This window comes from Miniopterus natalensis, chromosome 1 (assembly GCF_054644295.1).
Source record: "Miniopterus natalensis isolate mMinNat1 chromosome 1, mMinNat1.hap1, whole genome shotgun sequence".
Lineage (NCBI taxonomy): Eukaryota > Metazoa > Chordata > Mammalia > Chiroptera > Miniopteridae > Miniopterus > Miniopterus natalensis.
Window position 1 is genome coordinate 155,179,965 of NC_142081.1, and position 22,371 is coordinate 155,202,335.

The 22,371-nt window shown below is 37.8% G+C and overlaps 1 protein-coding gene across 3 annotated transcripts in view; it reads left to right on the forward strand.

Annotated features, from left to right (window-relative positions):
* Positions 1–22,371, forward strand: part of WDFY3 (WD repeat and FYVE domain containing 3) — a 208,475-nt gene that overhangs the window by 47,906 nt on the left and 138,198 nt on the right. For all 3 annotated transcript variants that reach the window (XM_016213051.2, XM_016213053.2, XM_016213054.2), the window contains exons 2-3: positions 2,523–2,733; positions 11,830–11,953. In XM_016213051.2, the coding sequence (XP_016068537.2) occupies positions 2,554–2,733; positions 11,830–11,953 (304 nt within the window). In that variant the 5' untranslated portion in view covers positions 2,523–2,553. The remainder of the gene's footprint in view (positions 1–2,522; positions 2,734–11,829; positions 11,954–22,371) is intronic.

Below are 22,371 nucleotides of genomic sequence, written 5' to 3' on the forward strand. Positions count from 1 at the left end.
GAATCCTTTTCTATCCCTGAGATTTTCTGAGTAATTGAGAAATAACTGTAAACCCATTTAGCTGATTGATATCTATCCTTTTGCACCTGATATTGATGGTGCAATAGCTCAATTACACGTAGTAGTTAATGTTATTGTAATCATGTGTGGTTTTTCGCCGAGATTAAAGTTGATTACTTTAGTTCATATTCTGAAAAATCAAAAACTTCTTTCACATTCTGATTGCTACTTGGTGCTAAATAATAAGTATACTAGAGTCACAGTGTCTAAGAATTCTGTAATTTAAAATAAGTATATAAATATGAGTAAACTGGGGAGGGTCATTTGGCCAAGAGGTAAAGGTCTGGATTCCCATACAATTAAGTCCCTTTCATTGTGAAATTTTGAGCAAGTTGTTCTTGCCTTGGGCCTCACTTAAAGGCAGAGTTAATCCTGTTTTCGGCCCACTTGTCTAAATTGGAATGAGTAGCAAAGGAGGTGCCTGAAAGTGCTTTGAAGTTCTCTAGATGCAGAGTGATGCCTGACTTTTTTTTTTTTTTTTAAATGACATAGACCCCTCTGAAAGCTGGGGATCTCTTAAAAAATTATTTTGAACTATTGGAGGATCTTGAGTCCTCTAATTCCTAACCACAGACTCTAGATTATGAACTCTAGCTGCAGGCTGAGGAAAATGCTCAGAGCTATGCATGATCTAAAATGTTAATGTACAAACATTGGTGATTCACTTCAATTTTTATTTTTGTTCTGGGGATTTTTAGGATTGCACCTATCAGCACGTAGTAGGCTATTTGAATATATTTTTGAAATCCTTTTATTTACATTTGGAGGGCTTGCCTGTTTTCCAAGAACAGCTTTGAACTGGACTAACTTGTACGTCATGTGTAGTTCAGAGCTTCCCCTTGGCCTTTGCCTGTGTGTCTAAGCATTCTTCCTTGTGACTGGACCCCTTAGGGTCAGGGTAGGGAACCTTTTTTCTGCCAAGGGCCATTTGGATATTTATAACATCATTCACGGGCCATACAAAATTATCAACTTAAAAATTAGCTATGAAAACTCCTAGATTTGTTGAATTTTGAGCCCCACCTGTGTGGTTGCCTTGGCAGAGACAGACCAGATGATTTCACGGGCCATATACCTGGCCTGCGTTCCCCACCCCTGTCTTAGAGTATATTAAGTGTTCTCTGCACAGTGGTGGCTCAGCACAGACAAGCCACTGGCAGAGCTCTAAGCAGAGTACCATTCTGCTGCTCACCTGTGGTGAGTCACATCACATGCCTGTAACCAAATACAGATTCATCAAAATTCCTGAGGATACACATTTAAGATGCTAGTCCTTCTTATAGTTTTAAAAAATCAATAGACACATGTTTAGTAAATAAAGCCCTAGCCTTGTAGTAGTCTTTCATTTTTTTAAAGACATGGCATACTGGCTTATGTGGTTAAGTTACAAATTAATCTTCAGGTTATTCCTTCTTTTCCACAAATTAAAAAGCAAATTGCTTTTCTCCCAGATTCTGTATATCCAGAGTGTCCTCCCAGCCTTCCTGACTCCTTTTATGAGATATCCTGTTTTTGTGTCTGAAATTAGTTATTTGCTGGCACAGTGAGTGGTGGTTGAAAGGGGCTGTTGATGGTTTCTGAAAGCTTAGCATTATTGATTCTGCTATATATTCTAACCCAATGGTCGGTTTATTTATTTCTTAACTGCAGCTCTAGCCAGGCATACATTTTACATTATGATGCAGTACACACAAATACCCCCTTACCTAAAATAAGTTTCATGAAATAATAATTACCCTTACTATTTGTATTCCAATATCCTTTATTTCGTTTTTTAAATACTCATCATGACCTACTGTATGAATTAACATGTCCTACCAAAGAGTTTCAAACTACAGTTTGAAAAAGTGGTCTTCAGTTATGTAATTTTCAGTCATCTTATGATTTGTAAAATATGTTGGGGTATCATTTTCTTTAATTTGCATATTTTCAAACTATTACATAAAGTAAACTCTTTAGCAGGTACCAAAGTGTAATCCTTCATCTAGGGAAAAAAGAAAAAGTAGAAAACTTTGTAGGTTTTTGTTGTTGTTGTTTTTTGGATGCTTTGAGGTAAGGGTGAACTTTGTGTTCTTTCATTCTTTTATATGTGCTTAGCTATTCAGCAACATATTAATAGTAAGATTTGTGATCCCTTGATCTGTGGAACTTGATATGAATAACTTAATTGGAAAATTTATTACTTGGCCAGTTAATAGCTTCCGTGTAAGCTATTCTGTGGTTTACATTTTATACAATTGTGTCAAAGCTAGTAGGATAGTTGAGCACCATAATTATAATTTGTCATTTAGGGAGATGTATCAAAATTAGCTTTGCCTTTCTACATTTTCTTTTTAAAGAAGTAGAAAAGGTATTTTAGTCAGAATTTTCTGTTTTTCAGACCTGTTATAAGCTCTTCAAGCATGCTTGACCTGATCAAGACAGTGGCATTTTGACTGTTCCTGGTGACTGTCTTCCTGCAGGATCACAAGTGTCTATCACCAACCCGCCAAGATGAACATGGTGAAGCGGATCATGGGGCGGCCGAGGCAGGAGGAGTGCAGCCCGCAAGACAACGCTCTAGGACTGATGCACCTCCGCCGGCTCTTCACTGAGCTGTGCCATCCTCCTCGGCACATGACTCAGAAGGAACAAGAGGAGAAGCTGTACATGATGCTGCCAGTGTTTAACAGGGTGAGTCCAGGGTGCCAAGCACGTGCCTTCCAGGGCTGGGTGGCACTCACCGAACCTTAAGGTTGTAATAAGCCGCAGGTAGGAAAAGTGACAGAATGAGTTAGTTTTTATGAAGCTTGATGTTTTCATTCCTTCCTTTCAGTTTGCTGTAAAATAGTGTGACTTGATGTGAGACCTGGTCAAATGAACTCTACTCAGTTCTAACAAATAAAAGGCAGGCTGTGAGCATTTTGGAAAAGGTTCCAACAATGGAATTTGGAGGAGGGGTAGATTGTAAGTTATTGTTTGTTATTTCCATTATTTTTTGAAGTGATGGTTTATCACACCAAATGGTGCAATTGCCCAAGTGCTTTGTATGCATTTAAAGAATCATCTCTGTTTTCTTTATTGTTGGCAGGTTTTCTGTCAGAGATGGAAAGAGGATAGTTCTAGGCCCTAGAGACTCTAAATAGTGTTACTGTTTTATTGTATTTTATCAAGTCGATTACATGTAGCAACGTTGGTGGGATTTTAAAAATAATTTTTAAGTTTTTAACCAAAGCTATACAAGTACATAGTTTAAATAGTCAAGTAGTTCCACAGGCTAATTGGCGCCCTATTGCTCTCCACTGCTAATTGCTGCCGCCACTTTTAGCTCTTTCAGCTTTTAAATAACATACTTTTACTGCTTGTTTCTTGATTATTCTGTCTTAATTGACTTCCTCCTGAGGAATATTAAAATTAGCTTTTTTAACATTTCTCATCCCTCCAAACTGTAACGAGCATCCATCCACTTGCTAGTCCGCCGGGCCCTCCTTACCCTTTCCGCACAGCCTAGCGCCCGTTTGAACCGCACTCGGCGCTGGACTGTACCGGTCACGGGGTGGATAGCGCTCCCAGGTGGGCCTCGCTGTGCCACCGGCACTTCCCCGCTCTCGTAGGGCTTGTTTCCCCAGACTCCCTCCTGTAACTGCCCCCCGGTTCTGTCTTTCTCTGCATGTCTGTTTCTCTCCCCCGTCTGTCTTTCTACCTTACTCTCCCCCCGGCTTTCCCTTCCCCTGTCTGTCCCCCTGTCTTTCCCTCTCTTGCCCTGTCTCTGCCCTTCTCCTCCTGTCTCTCTCCTTCCCTTCCTGGGTCAGTCTCGTCTCTTCACCCCGTCTCTGCTCGTCTCTCTGTCTGTGCCTTCATCTTTCTGCCCCACCTCTGCCCTTTGCTCCCCCTACCATCTGTCCTCTCCCTGTCTCTTCCCCGCAGGTCACTCTCTCCCTCTCAGTTCCCGGGCCTCTCCCATCTCTGTCTGTCTTGTCCCTTTATAGTCCCTTCTCTCTCCCTGCCCTCAGATATCCCTCTGTCCCTGGTTCTGCCTTCTCTTTACCCCTGTCTCTGACTCACCATCTCCCTTCTGGCCTCCCTTGGCCTCGGTATTGTTTATTCTCTGTGTCTGTTAGTGTTTCTGCCTGAAATTTTCTAGACTGTTCTTTTTCTCATTATTTTAAAATTTTACTGAGTCTTCATGACAACCCTTCTTAATCTGAAAATTTGTACCCTTCAATCCCAGGGGAATATTTTGAAATATTTCTTTGTTAATCTCCCCTTTGTTTTATATGTTCCCTTTTCTGGAATTCTGTCAGTCAGATACTAATTCTTTTAGATTAACCTTATGTTATATTTTTAATTTCCTCGAGACCTTTTATTCTTTTAAAATTGTGCAGTATCTCCTCTCATCCTTCTGAAGATACTAATTTTTCCCCCAAAATTTCTTAAATTTCTTGCATTGTTATTTTTTCCAAGTTACTTTTTTCTTTGTATATATTGTTTTTTTTCATATTAGTCTTCAGCTGTGTGGCGAGAGTTGTGTGCACATTGGTACTTATTTGTGTCAAATATGTAAACATTGGGCCATACATTGTAACTGGCATCGGAGTTTCTGAGATAAAATAGTTTAATCTTGTGAAGCTAAAGTGTAATGAGGAAATTAAGCATATAATTCTGTTGGAGAAGAGATCAGCGGAAATGGAGAGCACAACAACAGAGAAAGGTGGTGTTAGAGACGCAGGAGGAAAACATTGCTCCTTGGAAAGCGAGTTCTCTGACAGGGAGTCAGGGAAGGGAAGTCTCCCTCAAGAGTGTGATGTGGTTCTTGAGCTTTAAAAGATGAGCAGATTGGAATTAACTGGACTAAATTAACCAAGAAGGTAATTAAAGTAAGAAGGTAAAGTATGAGTCAAGGTAAAAGGCAGCAAACATTTTAATATATGCCAATGTCTATAAGCAGTCCAAGGAGTTGATTTTATGTCAAAGAGGGGCAAAAAATAAGACTGTTAAGATTGATAGGAGGCATATCATGAGTTAAGGCTTTTATTAAGAACTAATACGTTTCCTGGAGGTGTGCAGAGCCAACGCAGTATTGTAAGCAATAGAATAAGAGAGTAGAAGGGGCCAAGGCAAGGCTTCCTCCCAGGTTTCTAATTTGGGAAACTGGGTGGATGTTTTCCCAATAGCTGAGAAAGAAAGGTTGAGGGGATAGATTCAGTTTGGGGCTTTGGGTCTGAATGGTTGGAGCTTCCCAGGTAGGCGTATTTAATAGGCCATTAGAAGGGATTTGGCTGGACACATATTTTTGGGACTCATTGGCGAAGATGTGGCTATTGAAACCCTGGAAGGGGACAGGAAGGATCACTCATGGTTCATACTGCCAAGTGAGAAGAGCAGTAGGCTGAGGATGAGCCATGGAGAATATGAATGTTTAGAGAAAGAAGGGGCACCCATAAAGGATACAGAACAGGAGCTGGTCCCTGGCAGTACGGAAAGAATCAGGAGAGGGGGGTTATAGAACGTGAGGTCGAAGTTGCAAGGAGATCAGCCAAGGCTGTCATGTACAGTCGAGACTCAGTAATGTGAGGCCTGAAGAATGTTTTTGAGATTTGCCAGTTTGGAAGTTTCTAGGATGATGGAGCCAGAAAGCAGTGAGTTGAGTGAATGGGAGATGAGAAGAGACAGTAAGTATACACTTGGCTTGCAGAAATTTGAAAGAAAAGAGAACAGAAGAGATTGGTGCGGGTGGATTTGCCAATAAAGGGGTGTTTGATTGTATGTTTCTAGTGTTCTGCTTTGTTTTTAAGGATGGGAAAGACGCAGGCATGCTCATAAAGAGAAGGTAAGAAACCAGCAGAGGGGAAAGTTTGGAAATTGTCAAGAGAGATTGAAAATGATTGAGGGAGGAGAGCATGGAGCCATTTTACAGATTGGTGGTTGAGCCTATAGCTGGAAAAAGAGAACTCATCCTGTGGGAAAGCATATGTATTTTGTTGGGTATGAATATGGATTTGTAGTTAAGGGAGTGGGAAGTTGAATAAAGTCTTGCTTAATGACCTCAGTTTCCTGTAGTTGTCAACAGAAGTGTAGTCTGTTAAGAGTCTTGAGGAAGTAGGTTGACTAAGGGACTTCAGGACCTTGTGATGGTTTGGAATATTAGTGAAAGAGAATGAGAGAAATAGTGGGAAAGGAACCATAGAAGAGTATTGAAGGCCCAGTGAAAGTTGGATATAATAAATTTGTACTGGTCCTATCCAGGTAGGTATGTGATTTTTTTTTCTTGCCAGGTGCTCAGCAGCCTGTGTGTAGAAGTTAGAGAAGGCAGATAGATATATTATTTTTTGGGATTGAGATTTTGCTGAGCTGGTAAGGCAGAAGGGCAGGAGTAGAAGGAAGGAGCATAGTAACAGAGAGACTAGTTCACATCTCACCTTCGGGGTTAGCCAGGATGGAATAGGACTTGAGGAGAGAAACACTAATACATTTAGAGGATGTTCATTTTTTTATCTAATGAGAGATAAGAAAGATAAGAATGATGGAGGGAGGAGATACAGAGTAGGAACATGAGGAGGGGTGGGGAAATAATTAAAATAGCTGTTTTGAAAATGGGAGAGAGAACTGATTGTGGACAAACCATTTTTTCAAACCCTGTTGAGATCACAAGTCATTCATTTTTGTTGGAACCAGTTCTGGGAAGTTTTTTGTTTGCTTGTTTTGTTTAGTTTATGTACTGTTGGCTACATAAACAAGAGAAAACAGTTTAAGGTCATTTCCTTCTCAGACTTGTGAACGTTTACAAAGGTGATAAGTTGAGAATGGTTAGGCCAATTGTAGTTTTTTGTATTAACATAAATTAATAAGTAATGTCCTATATACATATCCCATGTGTTTCATCGGTTAGGTTTCTACAGTCACTCAAGTATTAGGATAGAATAATTATACAGATACTTGTTTTCTAAAGAGTAGATTTGAGATGCTTTAGTGATTATCCTCTTGCTTAGACTGCTTGACTTAGTTATCTTCTCATTAATCTTAGTTATAAATCTCATTAACTATTAGATTCTCTCAAGAAAGAAGTTTTTAATTGGCTGATTAAAAGCACATATATAGGCATTGCCTTACATCTCTAATATAATGTGATTTAAATATCAAAGTTTTAGTCATCTCTTAACTAATGAAAAGAGAGGAAGCTATTTTTGTACTACAGTGACCAATTACAAAAATTAAAAGTGTGTGTATATATATATATATACACATATATATATAAAATATTCATTGGATTATCATTAACCTAAGAGTGTCCTTAAATAAGCCATCACATCCACCACATTTTGCAATATATAACAATATTTATTTAATGTTTGACCGTTTTTATACATGAACATTCTCTACTAGTAAGAAAGAGCTTTGATAGATGAATAGCTCATTATGTCTGTAGAGCTCTTAACCATGATTGCTGAAAAGGAATTGTACTGTTCACTTTTGAGACTTTGCTTGATTCATGCTAAATAGCAAATATACCATATTACTGTTAGATATGGGAAGCTATCTCCAGAATTATTTTTAAAGTGTGCTCAATGGTGTTATTTCAATGTGTGATTTTTGCCTTTATGAGACACAGGTTGAGAAATGACATGTGTTGAGCCTTTTTTCTGGGCCAGCTTTCATGCTGGGTTCTTCAGCTGCCTCCTGCGATCTTCATCACAGTCCTGCAAGGAGACTGCTGCTGCCTTCCCTCTCACTGTTTCTCTCACACCAAAAGATTATGTGGAGTCTGAGAACAGCTGAATAATATTTATGCAGCATTCTTAAAAATAATTAACCTTTATTCCCAGGAACAAAAGCTTACAGAGAAAATACTTGGTTTAAACTTATTTTTAAAAAATAGCATTTTGGTCATCTAAAAATTTACTGTCATGGTTAATTACCTTGGTAGACGTTATACGTTATTGTGTTTTTAAAAATATAATCTTTGCTAACTAGATGTTCTTTTAGAAACTTCCCTAGGTTTTGAACTTACTTCTAATTTATATTTGAGAAGTACCTAAGTTGAAAACACTGTCTTTTTCTTTATCCCTTACAAGTGGCCTTTACTTTTTAAATATTTGGCTTTAGAGGAAGGATACTCAGGTTTAGAACCAAATGAGAGCCAGATCAGGACTCAGAAGGTGAACTATTTACATATATACAGCTTTATTAATTATTACATAATACCAGTACAGTTGATATTGGAGAATAGGTCTGTGCAACAAAGGACTAAATTAACCCCGAAATAGTTATTTTTTACCTACCCAGTGGCTAGAACTGGACATTTGCAGGCCACACCCAGGGCAGATGATAGTGCATGTTCTCATGAGGCAGGCATGTTCCAAAAGGAGAGGAAGGAGAGAAAGGAACTGAGGGAAGCAGTTTTCTTTTCCCTTAAGTTGGTGGCTCTTCTTAGAAATAAGAAGAGTATAAGATAAATGTTTCCCTAATTATTTATATTAATTGATAAGAAATCTTAGGTCATTCACAAGATAAAATAATACAACTACATCTCTTCATTGTTAATTTTTAAAATCTGTTTTATATTGCAATTATTTATTGGTCATACTGTGTAACTTAATTTTAGATATGAGATATACTGTATTTAGGAAACAAAAGACACCATTTTAGAAAACTGCCCAAACTCCATCCTACTTCTATTAGTTATGTTTAATAAATTTGTGTTGAATAGCTTCATTCTGTAGCAAATACATGCTGCACCTCCACCTTGTGCATGCCATTAGGTAACACCATTGATCTGCTCTCCCTGAGTATGTCAGAAATGTTTAGTTGAGCTACCGACCAGAAAATTTTCTGAAATTTATTTAGATGCATATTAAAAATGACCCTTGTAAAAATGAGGCAAACCATGCTCTTCTCCTCTTAAGGTGAACACTGCAAAGTTCCAGTGATAGGGTTCATGCAAAGTTTAACTGAGACAATATAGTGCTGAGGGATTAAGAGCATGGCTTAGAATCAGACAGAACTAGTTTTAAATTCTGGCTCCGCCACTTCCTGGCTTAGCTTGTTTAACTTCTCTAACCCTTACTTTTTAAAAAAAATCTGTGAAATGGGCATACTGAATAAGATTTTATGAGATTTAAATGCAATTACATGTCAAGTATTTGAATACTGCTAGGCACATGAGCAAAATATACAATTGTTTTTGAAACGCCTTCATTAAGCAGCTACATACTCTTCTCTGAGTGGAGATAAAATGGCTATTCAAGCGTGTGTCATTGTTTGGCTTCTCAATTTCTAATGTATCTGCAATTTGTTTGTTAAAGAATGTGCGTCTTATTTAACAAGTACTGCACAGGTTAACTGTAAACATACACCACTTATCAAAATCTTGGAAGAAAAACAAGTTATTGAGATCTTGAAAAGTACTGAATATTTGTTTCCTTGAGATAATTTTCAATTACTTCTGTGTCAAGTTAGTGGACAGACTTACATACTTGGACAAATGTATACCCTGTAGAATTGAATTATGGGATTTGGGGGGGTTTTTTTTGGTACTTTCAGCTCAATTTGAGGGAGGTTATAAGAAACAAAGTATCTATTGTAAGAAGTAAAAAACATTCCTGTTGCAAGGATATTACATTATAAGCTATACCCTTTTATTAGGCTCCTTGGAAGAAAAATTTCATATAATGTAGAATAGAGATAATTTCTTAAATACATATTTTTCTTTCCTAAGGGCATTGTGAACCAAATAATTGACTAGGTTTTCTCTTTTGTATATTTAAGCCAAATTCATGACTAAAACATGGCAAATATAGAGGTCTTTTGTCTTAGATTTTTATTTAATGTTTTCCTAGTCCATTCCCTAGTGTTGGTCTTTTATTTACTTGTTTTTGTTTTATTTTTTTCTTACTTTTTTAGTTTATCTTCCCATGTTATGGTCTGTGTCCTTTAATGCCACCTATACATTCTCTAGAACTTGGTTGTGGGGGCAGGAAGCATAAAAATGAACAACAGTATTTATTTAGGGGACATCCCTGAAAAAGGCAGGGTGCTAGCTTGATAGGGCATACAAAGATGAGTGAGATAGGTTTCCTTCCTTTGTAGTAACATATGAACAGGTAAGAATGCAAAACACTGTGCATTTGGTATTATAATAGAGAGCTATCCTACTTTTAGAAGACACAATTTCCTTTTAGTTATAAAGAACATTTGTTGAAACAGTGTTTTAGGATACATCCAGTTTCTTTTCCTATGACAGTCCACCCAGGTTTCATTTTCTTATTCTCTTTGCTGAACTCATACTAGTTAACCTTTAAGAATTATTTATTCTAAACTTCATTTGTCTTAGATTTTTGTAAAAAAACAAAAAAAGTGTATTTCATGACCCAAATACCACTCATAGAGTTGAGAAACAGAAAGTAGTTCAGAAGAGAAAGGTGTGTGTTTTTTCCTTTGAATATGGGAAACAAGAAACAGTCCATCAAAAAGGATGTGGGGTGGAGGGGATCATTGAGAGGGAAAAAAGGGGACATCTGTAATACTTTCAACAATAAAGATAAATGTAAAAAAATACCCAAAAAGGTGTGACTTAATCCAAGCTGGGACGATGTGGACATATTTAGATGAGGAAGATTTATGACCCTCTCATTCATTCCCTTTATTCTAGTCTTTTTCCTAACAGTCTTGTTTTGGGAATTAGTACTAACGGTTAGATTTAGAAATTCTGAGATAAGGACAATGAGTAGGTTACCAGTAAGATCAAGTAAGAAATCAAAAACTTCCTGGAAACAGATGAAAATGATTACACAACAACCCAAAATCTATGGGACACAGCAAAAGCAGCCCTAAGAGGGAAGTTCATAGCACTACAGGCCTACCTCAAAAAGCAAGAAAAATTTTTAATAAACTATCTAACCCTACAACTTAAAGAATTAGAAAGTGCCCCTGTGAATCCGTCTGGACCATGGCTTTTCTTTGCTGGGAGTTATTTTTTTATTACTGCCTCGATTCTGTCAGTTGTTATTGGCCTATTCAGGTTTTCTGATTCTTCCTGATTTAGTTTTACATGATCTCACTCATATGTGGACTCCAATAAACAAAATAGACTGAGGAACAAAACAGATCCAGAGACATAGAAGCATGGAACAGACTGGTGAATCTCAGAGGGAAGGTGGGGGTGGGGAAGTGGGTGGGGAGAGATTAATCAAAGAATTCATATGCAGATATGCATAACCCATGGACACAGACAATAGTGTGGTGAAGGCCTGGTGCGGGGGATGTGGGGTGGAGGGGATATCTATAATACTTTCAACAGTAAAAATAAATTTTTTAAAAAAAGAAAGAAATTCTGAGATATAAGATGAGGTCAGTGAATTCTATATTCAGCCTAGAACATGGCAATAGTAGAGACATCTCTGCTTTTCACCATCTGATGTTATCTGTGAACCATCGAAGAACCTTACCACTTTTTTCTAAATTCTTAATTTAGATTTCTTCAGAGTAACATTTTATTTTCTAAAGCTTCTAAACTAGACTGATTCAAATTCTATAGATAGCTAGTCTATGGCTTTTAAATTTCATTTACTTAATCATTCAACAAATGAATATGTATAAGGAAATGTGGCTAGACGTGATTTATTAAAAGAGTTGTATTTTTAAACATATTATTCAGATCCAAAGAAACTGTTTAAGCATACTTTTTTTTACTTGATTTTCAAGTCATACCACACTTTGAAATGCACAGAATAAAAGAAAAAAATTGACAATGCTTCATTAAAATTGTGGGTTTTTTCCCCCCCTCATCCACAGGTTTTTGGAAATGCTCCGCCAAATACAATGACAGAAAAATTTTCTGATCTCCTGCAGTTCACAACACAAGTCTCACGACTGATGGTGACAGAAATTCGAAGGAGAGCATCAAACAAATCTACAGGTATTATTACAGAAACCAGCAAAACCTGATTCATTTGATGGACTGTTTGGTAAAAGTGCTATTAAAATTAAATAGAAAATTGACCTGATTGCAGCACTGGGATTTCAATTACCTGTCCTATTCACATTCTTATAGTCACATTCTTCTCTTGATTTCAAATAGTTCTTTCAAGGCTCCTTTCCTTGGACTGATACCACCACTCCCCAACGCTTTCAACAATACGCTGTTTTCTTCTGAACAATTTCCAAATTCTTAGCATGACACTTAAGGCAAATCCAGAATCTGGCCATATGTATTTTTTCTTTTTAGCCTCCACTTTTTTATTTCTCATTTCCTTTTCTATATTTCAACCAAATGGAGTTGCTTGGAGTCCCAGACATGTCTGTGCTGTTATTTCGATTATCTTATGATGCTTTACCCAGTAAGGAGAATCTTCTCCATCTCAGTAGGTCTGAATCTTCCCAGCTTAGATTAAGTCACACCTTTTCGATGCAATGTTTCTTGTTTCCCTAAACTCTCTAGGGGTCTTTATATAACCTACAATCTTTACTACAATGCTTAACATACACTAGGCCTTTTATGAATGCCACTTGAATACTGTTCTTTCCATAATTAGGTAATTTTAAACTTTATAAAGTATCTTTCTTTTTACTTAAGATTTAAGTAAGCTTTCTTAATTTTAGTTACCATTAGTTATTTTTCTAAATTAGCAATATGTTTGAGGGATTTTATCTTAATTTTGTTTTATTTTGTTATTTTTGTTTTTTGATGGTTGGTTGAGTGACAGCTTTCTTACTGAAGCATTAAACTGAGGAATTGATTTTTTAAGTTCTCTTTTAATGTGTCTGCAGAGAAATCACTTATCTTTTCAGCCCATCAAATTATTTTTTTCGCCTGGTCAGGCGTGGCTCAGTGGTTGAGTGTCGACCTAGGATCCAGGAGATCGGGGTTCCATTCCCTGTCAGGGCACGTGCCCGGGTTGTGGGCTGCAGCCGATCAATGACTCTCTCATCATTGATGTTTCTATCTCTCTCCCCCTCCTTTCCTCTCTTTGAAATCAGTAAAGATATGTTAAAAAAAAAATTATTTTTTTTGGTAGCAACAGTAATGCCTTTGTCATAAATTTTTTTTTTAATTTTGTTTTTTATTTTTATTAAAATTCATATAGGCACATAGTTATTAGGGTCAAATAGTTTAAAAAGGCCTATTAAAAACAGCACCTTCTTTCATTGTCCTGGTTCATCTCCATTCCTCACCCCTGAGAGGCAATCATTTTTGAACACTGTTAACTTTTTTTTTGGTATTTACCTCTGTGTCTCTAAATAACATCCCCAGTATGTGCCCTTGATTTTTCACATTTAGATCCTGTCTTCTGACCTTTCACAGGAGAATTGGACTTTTATTCTCTTAAGCTTACTACCACTACCCCACAGGTCTTCCCTATACCCCTCCAATATCGCTCTATCATAATTCTGACTAGGTCAGGATTCGTTATTGTAACTATGAAAACACTATTCTAAGATGAGCCATGTGGTATGCTATGATTACTTTTCTTTTCTTGAAAACTTCTTCCCCGCCTCCATCAGAGTTAATAATTGCCTGTTTTTTTTACTAGTTTTCTACATTTTTATTACACATTCATCTCCTGTTCCAGTTTTTCTGAATCTTCTCTCGATATGAGTGAAGACATCAGATATTCTGTCATTTTTGTCTTCTTGCAATGAGCTTTTCCAGAAACTTCTGGCCTGCTTTAGTCTCTAGTAGGTGCTCTCTAGCCAGCTGCACAGCTGTCATTGTTACCTCTCCACTCACGCCATCCTGAGAATCCTTTCCCCTTCTGTGAGACCCTGTTTCCTGAATCTCATGTCATCTTTTTCCTCAAACTAACTGGTAAAGAGTCTTTTACAGGAGCTTCCTGAGAAAGGATGCAGGGGAACTATTTTGGGTTTGGGTTTTTTTTTAAGGGTTTTTGGGTTTTTTTTAGTTTCTTTTTTTTTTTTAAAGAAATTCCATGCTTTCTTTTCATTAAGGAAGGTGATGGCTATAGGCTGACAATGTGTTTTCAGGTACCAGGGCTTGGAACCTGTCCCATCACATCACATAGCATGGCTTTATTGCAGAAAGGTGAAACATGAAACCAGGGGTCAACAGGAAGAAGGCACAGTCCACCATTCTCATTATCTCACAGAAAAGTGTGCTTGGGAGACCTCCCCCTCCCCAAATCCCAAAGTACAAACATGAATGTAGTCTTATCAGTGAAGAAACACAGACTGTTTGTGATCCAGGCTCTTTGAGTACTTGCTTAATGTTTATAGGACTGTTTGAGAATACTAGCTGTTTAGCCCCAGAAGACTTTGGGGCCAGGGGAAGTTTCAGGTCCTCCTACCAAAAAGAGGAAAGATACCCATATCCTGGGAAGTTGAGTCTGGGTGCAGCGCCTCTGGGGACATGGTGAGTGACGGGGGTCTTATCTAGGCCCTTCTCCAGGCCGCCCGGGCTGACCTCTCAGGGTCCTGTTGGAACGTCTTGCAGCTTATATTATATTCTCCTTGCAGTAGGCGCCAGGTTCTCGGTTGGAAATCATTTTTTCCCCCTCAGAATTTAAAAATCATTTCTTCATCATATTCTAGATTCCTATACTTCTATTGAGAAATCTGAATCTTTCTAGATTCTTTTTCTGTGCCCTATTTTTTTTTCTTCTTTAGCCTTTCTGTTCTAAAATTTTATGATACCATGCTGAGTACTCATTGGGCCCTTATTAACCTGAGAATTCATATCCGTTATTTTGGGGAAAGTTTCATGGATTGTTTATGTAATAACATCTTTGCCCCTATTTTCTCTTTCTAGTCAGATGTAAGACCCTCTCTCTCTCTCTTTCATTTTCTTATCTTTGTCTCTGACTTTCTTTGTTTTTTGACTCTGCTTGCTAAGAGAGCTCTTCAGTTTTACCATCCATCCTGTCCCTGGAGTTTTTTTATTTGTGACATTCTAATTTTAATTTCTAAGAGCTTTTTTCTTTTTTATTAGCTTTTTTCTTTTTTCTTAGGGATTCTCTTCTCTTAGCTCTCTGAGGTTTTGTTTTTGTTTTTGCTTTTCCTTTCACATTGTCAGCTCCCTACACAGCCTGTTTCTTTAAGGTGGCCCGTTTTTGTTCGTTTGTTTCTGTCTGTCTCTTATGTTGGAGAATGTCCTCACATATCTCATCCTTAGCCATCTGTTCCCGAATAAGAATGGGTAGAAAGCTGCTGGGTAGCTTTGTTACTGTAGGTGGAGCCTGCAGCTCCGGGCATCAGCCCAGGGTGATCTTGCTGGGCCATTTTGTTCACCATCTTTCCCTGGCTAGACAGAGTCCCCAGAGAAGAATGTCCAGTCTTTACCTAGACCATCTATGTCTGACTCTGAACACGTTGGAAGCCAAGTAGGGGAAAGGTCCAAGGACCCTCAGCATTTGGTGTGTGAGTTTCTACTTCGTCTCTGTGAGCCCATAGCTGCGCCTGCTGTGGTGTCATCACCCCCCCACCCCCACCCCAGTCCAACACTGTCTCTTACCTTTGCAGAGAATAAGCTTCTAGTCTAGTGCCCACTCTGTATGGGGATCTGGGGTCCAGCTGCTCTTTTTGTTTACTCATTCTCAGTGACATTGTATAGAATGACTTTTTTTATTATTAAATTTATTGGGGTGACACTGGTCAATGGGTGGCAAGTGTACATGTCTATGATACATGATCTCTATATTGCATTGTGTGCCAGCTGCTCTTCAAAGTACTTTTACCAATCCTTCTGGGTACAGTTTCACATTACCTCTGCTTCCAAAGGAGCCTAGTGCCACCTGAGCTTGGTGGTTCTATTGTAATTTGCTTTTTCTGCACTTAAAGATTCTAGAATTTACTAAATCAGTTACCACTAACTTCTGTGCTGTTTTAGTATCCAGAATGTTGTTGCTTTCATCTTTTCCTATTCTCTTTATCCTTACGGGTTTATGCTTTTTTTAAAATCCTTTTACAGCCATTTTAGTGGGTATATTAGTCTGCTCGAGTTGCCATAACAAAATACCACAAACCAATGGCTTAAACAACAGAATTTTTTAATTTTTTTTTACATTTCTGGAGGCTGAAAGTCTAAGATTACAGTGTCAGCATGATTGGTTTCTGGTGAGCTCTTTTTTCCTGGCTTGCAGATGGCACCTTCCCAACGTGGCCTCACCTGGAGGAGAGAACAGAGAGCTCTGGCCCCTTTTCTTTCAAGGATATTAATCCCATCATGAGGGCCCACCCTCACGACCTCATCTAAACCTAATTGCCTTCCAAAGGCTCCATCACGAGATACCATTATGTTAGGAGTTAGGGCTTCTACAGATGAAGTCAGGGAGAGACATGTTTGAGGCCATAGCAATGGGGTTTAAGGAGAGAACAGAGATAAATGCTTGTGCTGGACCTTTTATCTTTAACTGGAGCCCATTGTGAAGTCTTTGGAGCAATAGCCATTAAATAATTTTAGGTTGAGGCCCAAGTCCCGTGTTCAGAAGCATTACGTTATATGGATTGATGTGTGGATCCTAAAGTGAGACAGCTTTAATCACATTTGCAGTCCTTGAAGCAAGTCCAACGAGAGGTATAAGAGAGTTTATGGTAACTTTCCTGCCCCGTCTTCCCCCTTCTCCCCAGATTTCCCTGCACCCTTTTTCATCTTTCCTGGTTTCATTTACTCGTGTGGAAGCGAGAAGTTGGTCTTAAATGTAAGACTTGTGTGTGTTTTATATCTGTTTAGCTATTTTAAATAAGGAGAATTTCTCTGTCACAGGTCGACTGCTGTCATTGCATTTTCTTTCTTGAATGATACTCCTAGATTAGAAAAAAAATTCCCAAGACTTTTATTTTCTCGCTTCTCTGTTGCTGTCTTTGTAAAACACCTAATCTGCCTGTTTGTAGAAAAACCGTTTTCTGTATTGGAGATTTGTTTTCCTAAACCCCTTTATAATTTTATGTCCATAGGGCAATTCTTTAGAAATAACGGCCCTGGCCAGTACGGCTCAGTTGGTTGCATCATTGTCCTGTACGCCAGAAGGGGCGGGTTCCATTCCCAGTCGGGCACATGCCCAGGCTGCTGGTTGGGTCCCCCTTCAGGGCGCATGTGGGAGGCAACCAACCGATGTTTTTCTCTCACATGAATGTTTCTCTCTCCCTTCTTCTCCCCCTCCCTCCCTCCCCGTACCTTTCTCCCCCTTCCTCTCTCTAAAAATAATTTAAAAAAATAAAATAGAAATAATGAAAGGTATCTTAAGTGTAGATGTCTCATTGTTACTTAAAGTAATAACTGTACACATTTTTTAAACTTTTCATTCTGAAATAATTAGAGGCTCACAGGAAGTTACACATACAGTACACAGTACACGGAGCCCCTGTCCTTTCATCCGCCTGTCTCCGCTGATGGCATCTTACTTCCCTCTATTTTTAAGATATACTTTTTCATATTATGTACTTCCACGTATTCTTAGCTTTAAACTTTTGAAGTTTATTAACTTCAGAATCCAGCAAGACTCAATTGAATTTGTATAAATTTTATCTCCATAAGAGAAACCTTTCTTAATCACCCTATTTCAAATAGACCGTTTTCTAATCTATCCCACAGCTGTTAGTGTACTTTTATTTAGTCATGTTAAATACTTCCTTTAGAGCTTTGTCATCATCTAAAGAATCTTGTTTATTTACTTAACTTTATTTTCCATTGTCTTCACTTCTGTATCAGCTAGAGCAGTGATTTTCAACCTTTTTCATTTCATGGCACACATAAACTAATTACTAAAATTCTGCAGCACACCAAAAAATATATTACAATTTTTTCCTGACAAAAAATAAGGCATAATTTTGATTCACACCGGACAACTGTTGTGTTGGCTGTTGTCATTTTTTTATTTGACAGTCTAAGGGAGAAGAGGTCAGTGCCCCTAAGTGGTCAGGTATTGCATGTTTTAAATATTCTTGCGGCTCACAGGTTGAAAATCGCTGACCTAGAAGAGTACTTGTCGTAAATTAGGTGCTCGATAAATTTTTACTGACTTTGACATAAGGCTTCTCCCCCCTCCCCCTTTTTTATGCTTTGAGAAGCGGAGCAGTGTTAGAAAAGCCAGCCTTACTGGTGTTTAAGAGAGAAAAGTGTAATTTTGCAGTATCCCCTCAGGCTGCCTTAAGGAACCCTGGCTTTGGGAATCCTTGTTCTCTTCTTTTTAGTCTTGAACATTGGAAGTTTCTTTTGGTCAGTGTTATCAGAAATACTTTCATGGAGATTTTTTTAATCTTTTGTAGTAAAACATTCTAGACATCCTGAGTCGTCTTCTCTTTCATATCCCATCAGTATTTTTGAATGATTGATCGATTTTTATTGTAAAAAACACGACGTATATCTATCCTCTTAACAAATTTTTAAGTGCACAGTTAGCTATAAGCCCAGTGTTGTACTGCAGATCCCCAGCGCTTTTTCATCCTGCATAACTGCAACTTTATACCCATTAATCAGCAACTCCCCGTTTCCTTTTCCTCCCCGCCCTCGGCAGTCACCATTCTACTTTCCGCTTCTATGAATTTGGCTACTTTCTATACCTCACATAATCTTTTCGTTTACAGGAAGTGATCATTGACAGTCATTGTTATAATTAATATGCACATATTTCCCCCCCCCAAAAAAGCAGGTGAAATGAACCCTCTCTGATTCTTTTGAAAAATAGCTATATTGTTTGACCTCAGGGCAAGATTCCTCTTCCCGGACTCCTCTGGATTTGGTGTGCAGTACTGACTGTTTTGTTTGTTACCTAGTCACTACTCACATACCGAGTCTTTTTACCAGATCACCTCTGACATGGATTATGGATATCTCAGTAGGAACCATGCTTATATGCAATTCTGTCGTTTAAATCTATCAGAGTTAGTAAAAGTGGAAACTTGTAGGAAATATCAGTATACATAATGGATACATGGACTGATTTGTAATACATGAGGCACCTTCACAGTTCTAGTTCTCTGTCTCCTTTAATTCTCTCTTCGTTGTGGACTGTGTGGCTTTTGTTAAAAAATATGTAGTGACTCTCAACTAATTTGAGAAAGTATATAATTTTGTGGCTATATTGTTTACAAGGTGTAGCTTAAGATTTTTTCCATCTTGTGTAGTTACTTAAGTTCAAACATGCAGTCTGCTTAATTCTAAGGGAACATAATCAGTTTACATCACTGAAGCAGAAAATTACCACCTGTGAAAAAATATATTTAGTTTATGATTAATGGCTTTGCTGCATGTGAGGTGCCACCTTAATCCCAGTGGTGCAACCCGAAATGGGCAGCAGCCCCGTGGGGGGGCCGCCAGGTGATGGTGATGACAGTTGGTGTCGTGCAGCATCTTGTTATGGGCTTGGTATAATGTAGTGAATCCCCAGTTAGACAACCCAGCCTTTTTTTTTAAACAGAAAAACATTGTGCCCCGCTGTCTTCCAAGGATTTCAAAGCCACAACACCTTCAGGTAATTTTATTCCCAAGGTGTGGTTATGTATCATCAAATGAAAAGAAGCATGGAAGTTATGAATTCTAATACTGTTTTTCTGACTAACTTAGAGAAGATTTTTTGGAGGGGAGGGGATGGATGGGAAGGCTTGTTTAGGGCTTGGTTTCTTCCTTAATGAAATAAGTGTCATAATATTATGGATACATCTCACATTGTCATTCTGAAGCATAAGTTTGAAAATTACTATGCTTTAAATGGACTTGGCAAAAAAAAAGGGGGCTTTGCAAGGGAAAAATTGTTGTATTGCATTTATTATTAACAAGTTTTGTGCTTTGATTTTTCTAAATGCTAATTTAATTCACTTATATTCTCTCAGTATAGACTAGGAACTTAAATTTATTTTACAATTGTGTATATTCTGTTCTGATTTAATCTAATGAGATCTACTAACTCCATTTCTGTATTTTTGAGTCTAACTATATGTATTGAAATGCAATGTGAAAGCTAAAGCTTGAATCAAGTGATTGGCACCTTGCAATATAGGATAATGTACTTAATGTTAACTCTTATAACCTTAAGTTAAACCATCACTTAAATTTGTATTTGTTAAATATAAGTAAAATTAAAAGATTCTAATGCAATATTTTTTTGAGTTAGGAGTGTTTTTCTTTCACAGTTTTAAGAAACTGATTTATGGAAATTTAATTTTAAATTATTTTTTAATATACCTAATTTTTAAAGATACTGCTAAATATTACATACTTTTATAGTCAGCTTCTTGACTAATTTAAAATAAAAAGTGGGAAATCCCATTGAGGTGTTTGGAATGGTGACATCCTGGAATCAGCAGGTGAAAATAAAAGGGCTGTGAATACTTTTGTTACGTATAGTTTGTCAGTGACAGTTTAGATCTCTCCCATGCCATTCAACCACACTGCTTATCCACACTTCTTTGTATAAGCATATAATTCAAAGCCAAATAATATAAGTTTACGTTATTCCTGACGTAACTTAGGTTTTCTTCACCTTCTTAAGCGGGTGAAGTTGTTAAAGGGATCCTGTTAATAATGATACTGCCTTATCTTTTTCAGGGTTTTTTCCTCAGGTGTTATCTTATTTAGTCAGATCAGCAATCCACTGACTGTTGTTTAATAACAAATAGAGCATTTCTTTTTGTCTTTTATTAACCCTCACCCAAAGATATTTTTTCCATTGATTTTTAGAGAAAATAGAAGGGAAGGAGAGAAGGAGAGAGAGAGACAGGGAGGGAAGGAGGGAGAGAGGGAAACGTGGATGTGAGAGAGACACATCCATTGGTTGCCTCCTGCACTCACCCCGACCAGGGCCGGGGATGGAACCTGCGACCCTAGGTGTGCAGGCCGGTGCTCTAACCACTGGGCACACTGGCTGGGGCACGCATTGTCTTTTTTTATCTTGAGGAATACCTTAGTGGTCATTGTCAACCAAAACAGAAGAAAGCACACACTTCTATAAATGCTATTGATCAAGTAAATGGAACTTTTTCAAGCCAACAGTACATTTTTGGTGTTTTGGTTCTCAAAATAAGCATCTTAGCAATCATTGTGTGTAACCGACAACTTACTGAATAATGGTGAAAATACATATTTGTTCAGTTTTCTTTTAACACTAATAGTGTTAAATAACATGGGTGGAATTCAGATTTACTCAAAATGGTCTTATCTGTAGGTTTCTAGCTTCTGTACCAGGAAGATAACTTTATTTCTTAAAGTAAGTTTAGTTCTTCAAAATCTTTTTCCCCCTCTGTGAGAATCATAGGTGGTACTGACCAGATCGTTTACTAATGAATGTTTTTTTGTGTGAGATAGAATTTCATTACATCGATATAACTATGAAATAATCACTCAAACAGTCCAGGCAGTGTTTTAGAGATGTTGAATTACAAAATTCGAAATACAAATTTAAAACCAAAGTTGCCTAATTGTGAAGAAGCCTAGAAATGAAAGCATAGCATGCCAGCCTTTAATTGAAAAATTTAGCTAACTGGGAAGGAGTTGTCTTCCTTACAGGAGCACTTAATTCCTATCAAGGAAAGAGGGCTTGTGTAATGTACCTAGTGGCTGGGCCCATTGCAGGCTTGCAGGAAAAATTTGCAGCGCACCTTTTACCAATGATCTCAGACCACGATTGTTAATGAAGGCTTCTCGATGGTCTTCTTTTATTCGTTTTCTCCCCTCTCGAATGAACCTTCACAATTTAGCCTCACACATTGCTTTCTTTGTATTACTCCCCTTTTCAGAACTTTTAGCAATCTCTGTTACAGTAAATCCAAACCTCTTAATGTTCATTAGAAGTTGAGCTCAGTGCATCGTCATTTAATCAACCTGGGTTGGTTTGTTCACCCATTTAACAGATACTTACCGAGCGCCCGCTTGGTGCAGTGTCGTGTTTCACACTGAGGACCCTCAGAGAGCAACAGGCAAGGAGGCGGCTTGCCTCGTGTTTTATTTTCTAGAGAGGGGCGAGAGACTAAGTCAGTGAACATATGAATATAAGAATCTCCACACTTTTGAGATATTAAATATTAGAAATAAGCCAGGCTTCTGTTGGCTTCCCTATTTCTAATATTTAAATAGCTGGTAAATTTTTTTATCACTATCTTTTGTCTCTGGCAGGTTAGACTTGAATGTAAGTTCTGCCACTGACTAGCTATGTGCTCTAGGCAAATTACTTATCCTCTCCATTCCTTAATTTATATGTTATAAGGGGTGTAATAGTAGAAAGTAGCTCATCGGGTTCTGTAACAATTAAATAAGTTAAATCTACAAGTACTTAAAATGGTGCTTGTTACACAGTTAAAACTCAGCAAAAATAAGCTACTTTAAAATATTTCCTATTAAAATGTTTTTTCAACTGGAAGTATATAAAGAGAAAATATGCCCAGCGCAGT